Here is a 4820-nt window from a genome sequence, read left to right on the forward strand (position 1 = left end):
AAAAAAAAATGATTAGTTTCCTTTACCTATATTTTACAATTCTGATTTTTTTAAAAAGCACCTTAGTCGGTGCAGCAGGATACTGATAGATTTTACTTGAAAGAGGTGGGGAGCATTCTGTGGTCTCATAAATTTAGGGTATCTCTTTAGGATATCTCTATCCCAACCTTATTTAGCAACCTTAAAAGTAAAATCTGTCAACCAAGATGTCTACGAATTTACTGATGATCACTGGACATCAACCAGCAAATGGACATTGGCCACAGCTTTAGTGTTGGTTATTCCTTGGATATAACCTTGAAACACTGACATAAATCACCAGAGACAGTTGATGTTTTACCAAGCAGTGACAAGATGAGTTTGGTACCATCCTTACCTGCATTCCGTACTGAGCCTCTCAGAAGTGTGACTATGGTTCTCAGCATCACGCAGGTCAATTCTCTCTCTGTATCCTGAACACCAAGCGTGGAGTCTTTGTTTCCTGCTATATTTAAGAAGCAATAAATAAAATCTTAAGTACACATAGTATGACCCCAAATCTCTGATTCCATTAGTTTTCTATACTCTTAAGGGAATGAGAATATAATGCTTCTATTATAAGGGAGCATGCATCCCAATTCAGAAGAAGTCACCCTATAACTCCTTATAGCCATGGATCTCCAACTTAAGCACATCAAAATTCCCTGGAGGCTTGCTAAAATCCAGAAGCTAGAATTCCTCCCCAGAGTTTCTAGCTTAGGAGGTCTTAGGTGGGATTCTATAACGGCATTTTTTTTAAAGTTCCCAGATGATGCTGATGGAGATTCTCTGAAGACCACTCTTTGAGAACCACTACTCTATATAATGTCCAAAGCCCTCCCCTTTGACTTCCCTTTGGACAGTTTTTTATTTTGCCATTCATGCCTGGGATGGAGGACTGCCAGCTCACACGTGTGGTGTGGAGAGGCTTGACAGATTCTGGAGCGGATGGGTGTTTCCAGTAGATTCATGAGGGCAAACCAGGCCTGTGTGTTCACTGTTGAGTCCTGAGTGCCAGAAAAGTGCCTGACACAAGAGGGAAGCCCAATACCTATTTGGGGAATGAATGAATGAATGCATGAATGAACGAATGAAGGTAGAGTTCATTAACCAGGAGACAAATTATCTAAGAAGAATAAGAAACAATAGAAACACTAGACACTGTAACAATAGAAACATAAATAGTGTTATAACATTATAACAATAGAAAGCACAAAGTAAGACTGGATACATCAGCTCACAAAAAAAGTTCCAGTTCTGCTGGGAATGGTCATAGGTCTGGGGATTGGATTTAAAAGGAAATTCAATAGCAGGCTGCTGAGAAGCAATATACAATAAGGTAACACAGAAACATTAAACAAAAAGACTATGCAAAGGGCAGCAGAAAAAAGCACATGGAAAAATGGTCTCCAAGGCCCAGCCCAGAGGCCCAGATATGTAAAGCTGGGAGCTCCTCATCCTCAATTTTGACCCGACTTGCAAACACTCCCAGGGAGATGTGAGTCCTTCCTGGCCTCCCAAAGGTACCTGTCTATCTCAGTCCTCCATGCAGTACCACAGAAGCCACAGGGGAGAAGACAACTAACATTTCTGGAGCACCCATGATGCTCCAGGTGCAGCAGGGAGACCTTCCCAGTACTTCCTCATTTAATGCTGACCATATCCTTATGATGTAAACATTCTTGCACGCATTTAACAGAGGAGGAAAGCGGCTCAGAGAGGTTAAGTAACTTGCTTAGGATCACTCAGCTCGTAAGGATCATGACCAGGATTCCCATCCAGGGCTGTCTGGCCCCAATGCCCATACTCTCTCCCTCAGCTTCTTCCCCTCAATCAGGCCCAGGGAACAGACAAGACGGATGACGTTAGCTTGAGTCTGAAGCCCAATTCCAAAAGCAGCCAATGGCTAGAGAGCCCTCCGCCCCTCCCAGCCAGTGCAGAAGGAGAAAAGGCCAAAAGGTGGGAAGAGGTAAGTGACTGGATTCAGAGTCTTAGTGTGCTTTCTCTAAGCTGAAAGCCCAGAGGGGCAGGTACAGGAAAGCCAGGAAGAACTGGGAAAGGAGTTCTCATGCCCTGGCTCCTATCCGCAGGTTGGTGGAGGTGGGGATCGTGGACAAACCACAGCAGGGTGTGTTCATGGGGCATGGTCAGGCAGTGAGAGAGCCCAGGCCAGCACTCCCGCCTGGACAGAAGGGAGCCTGAAGTCCCATGGGGGCAGCAGAGGCTGCTGAGGTTGAGAGCCCAGGGCCAAGGTAAGGGTGAAGGGATGTTGCCAAGGAGCCACAGGTGCCAGAAGGACCCAGAAGTGGGACAAGACTTAGAGGGGGAAGCCAGGCAGCAGTGATCACTGCTCCAGGTGGGAGATCATTGCGCCCGATAGCACCGAAAGGAGGCTGTGTACCAGCTGACCCTCCCCAATACACACACACACACACACACACACACACACACACACGTCCCCCACCCTCTGCCCTGCCAGAGCCCCAGGACTCTCTGAGCTCCCTTGCCCCCCTGACGTCTCTCCATCTACATACTCAGACACCATCCAGTGCAGGACATATCTGCAAGCTGAGAATTCATCAGGCCTGAGTTAGCCCCATGAGTCTGTTTAAAGGTACACCCATCCCTCTGGCCTCTTCCTGGGGAAGATCAGTCCAGTTACAGGAAATAGAGGGGCTGCCTGCTCTGCAAATCCACATGCCCCTTGTCCAACCCTCATGGTGCCAGGTGACATGGGCACGCTCACTTTTCCTGTTACATTGATGGGTGGCAGAGTGGCACGGAGACCCCCCAGCCTGCTCCCCCTACCCCTCCCGACGCTCCTGGGAGGCACCTGACTTCCTCAGGATCTTGGCCCGCTTCCGCAGCTGGGCCAGCAGCAGGCCCAGGAGACCGGAGTCCCGGAAGATGTCAGTGAAGAGGAGGTCCCTGCCGACTATCCTGAGGACACTCTGCAGGGCCACAAGGGTGCAGGGCGACTCAGGGCTCTCCTTGATCAGGCACTGCACCTTCCGCAGGATCTCGTGGGGCACATAATGCAGCTCGAACACCAGGGCCTCCAGCAGCTGGAAGAAGTGCTTCTGCACTGGGGCTGCCTTCAGGGGCATGATCTCCACAAACTGCGAGATGGGCTGCAGGGTCCACTCTAGCAGGAAGAAGTTGCGGGCATTCCAGGCCCACATGGTCCTGATGGCTGCCAGGACTTTGGTGCAGAGGACGGGATTGCTGGCTTTGTGGAAAACATTCTGTAGGACTTGGAAGGCCTGAAGATTCTTAACGGTCACCCCTGAAGAGGAAAGAAGGAATAATCCTGCTGGTCATTTCTCCTGCCTGTGCCTAGAAACATGTGCTTGCATTGCCATTAGGAAATATCATTTATAGTTTCTATTTTCCAGCTCCTGTGGGTAAGTGTCTATCAGAAGTCCAGAAAAGCCAGTTGCCCAGAGTGTGAGTAAGGCTAGAGCTGCACTGTCCAAGACGTGGTGGCTCACAGAGCCCTGGAAATGTGGCTACCCAACTGGGATGTTCCATGAGTGTAAGAACAGACACCAGATTTCTAAGATGTAGCACAAAGAAGGCCCCAAAACGCCATTAACAATTATTTATATTGACCGCACGTTGAAATGGTAGTATTTTGGATATATTAGGTTAAATAAAATATATTATAAAAAATAACCTGTTTCTTTCTATTTTTTTAAATATGGCTACTAGGCCATTTAAAATTATGTGATATGTCTCGCATTATATTTCCTTTGGGCAGCGCTGGGCTGGAGGGTTGGTTTTAATCGATTAAAATCAAATGATGTTAAAGATTACTAAGCAAAGTCAGTTTCATTTCTAGCCAAGCGGCTAAACAGAGACACCTTCGGAAGCCATCCCCTCCTTTCTCTCCAGCTCAAGGGTGAAGCCTCATCTTCTCTTGCTCAGGAGACACTCCATCAGAGAACACCCTGCCTCAAGGCCTCCCTGCCTCAGACCCCAGAGATGTTCCTGAAATACCACACTCTGGTCTGTTCCTGTCTCTGTGTCCATTTCCCCAGACTCACCCGGACGTTTGCAGTCCCCACGTCTTTCCTCAGGCTGTACTTTCTGCCTTTGAACTTTATCCTCTTCCTTTCTACCTGGGCGATCCACTCTGAGCCTTGAAACCCCACTTGAATGGTTCCTTCTGGGCAGAGTTTCCTGACTAACCCAGACAGACCCGACCCACCTGCCTGGTGTCACCACTGTCCCTGATGCATTTATCAGCCAGTTACGGAGGAGATTATGATTCAGTGTATGTGTGACAGTCTCTACAGAGACATTTGAGGGAGCAGATAACTGCCTGGTCACACTGGTGTCTCTGCAGCACAGAGTTCATCAAGCAAGTAACCAAAGAGCTGAGGAGGCCCTGTCTCTGAGCCTGGGTGGCTGCCTTGGGGACATCAGAACTCATATATGAGCACACGTTGCAGAGTTAAGTCACGGCAGAGGTGGGGGTGGAGGCTAGAGGCTCCCTCCATTACCTGAGAGGGTCTTTGCCTTTAGTAAGCAAACATTTCCTCTAAGTCCCACCAAGACATCTAAAAAAAAAATTCTAAAAAGGGGAGATTTAAAATCCATAGGTAATCTCCGCAAAGGCACGACAGAATCACTGACAGGTACCAAGCGTTGAGAAAGACAAGTATCATATGATCTCACTGATATGAGGAATTCTTAATCTCAGGAGAGAAACTGAGGGTTGCTGGAGTGGTGGGGGGTGGGAGGGATGGGGTAGCTGGATGATGGACATGTGGGAGGGTATGTGCTATGGTGAGCGAGCT

The 4820-nt window shown here is 48.3% G+C and overlaps 1 protein-coding gene across 2 annotated transcripts; it reads right to left on the reverse strand.

The window, feature by feature from the left end:
- Positions 1-197: 197 nt before the first annotated feature.
- LOC145718422 (WD repeat- and FYVE domain-containing protein 4-like) lies at positions 198-3700 on the reverse strand. 2 transcript variants are annotated; one of them, XM_081809916.1, is made up of 2 exons: positions 2852-3700; positions 198-481 (listed from the first exon to the last, which is right to left on the reverse strand). In XM_081809916.1, exons 1-2 carry the CDS (start codon positions 3198-3200, stop codon positions 279-281), a joined length of 552 nt encoding a protein of 183 aa, XP_081666042.1. In that variant the 5' UTR covers positions 3201-3700; the 3' UTR covers positions 198-278. The 2 variants fall into 2 exon arrangements, with proteins under 2 accessions (XP_081666042.1, XP_081666041.1); XM_081809915.1 differs by having other exon boundaries at positions 198-484.
- Between the last annotated feature and the right edge of the window lie 1120 nt (positions 3701-4820).

The sequence above is a fragment of the Leptonychotes weddellii genome, unplaced genomic scaffold (assembly GCF_054177405.1).
Source record: "Leptonychotes weddellii isolate Sample4059 unplaced genomic scaffold, ASM5417740v2 HiC_scaffold_15449, whole genome shotgun sequence".
NCBI classification, from domain to species: Eukaryota; Metazoa; Chordata; class Mammalia; order Carnivora; family Phocidae; genus Leptonychotes; species Leptonychotes weddellii.

What these genes read in the sequence shown, in the direction of transcription:
- LOC145718422 (XM_081809915.1), bottom strand. Translation starts at nt 3,200, where the DNA reads ATGTGGGCCTGGAATGCCCGCAACTTCTTCCTGCTAGAGTGGACCCTG. An exon ending in CAAGATCCTGAGGAAGTCAG is followed by an intron (nt 485 to 2,851) that starts GTGCCTCCCAGG and finishes TCTTAAATATAG; the next exon opens with CAGGAAACAAAGACTCCACG.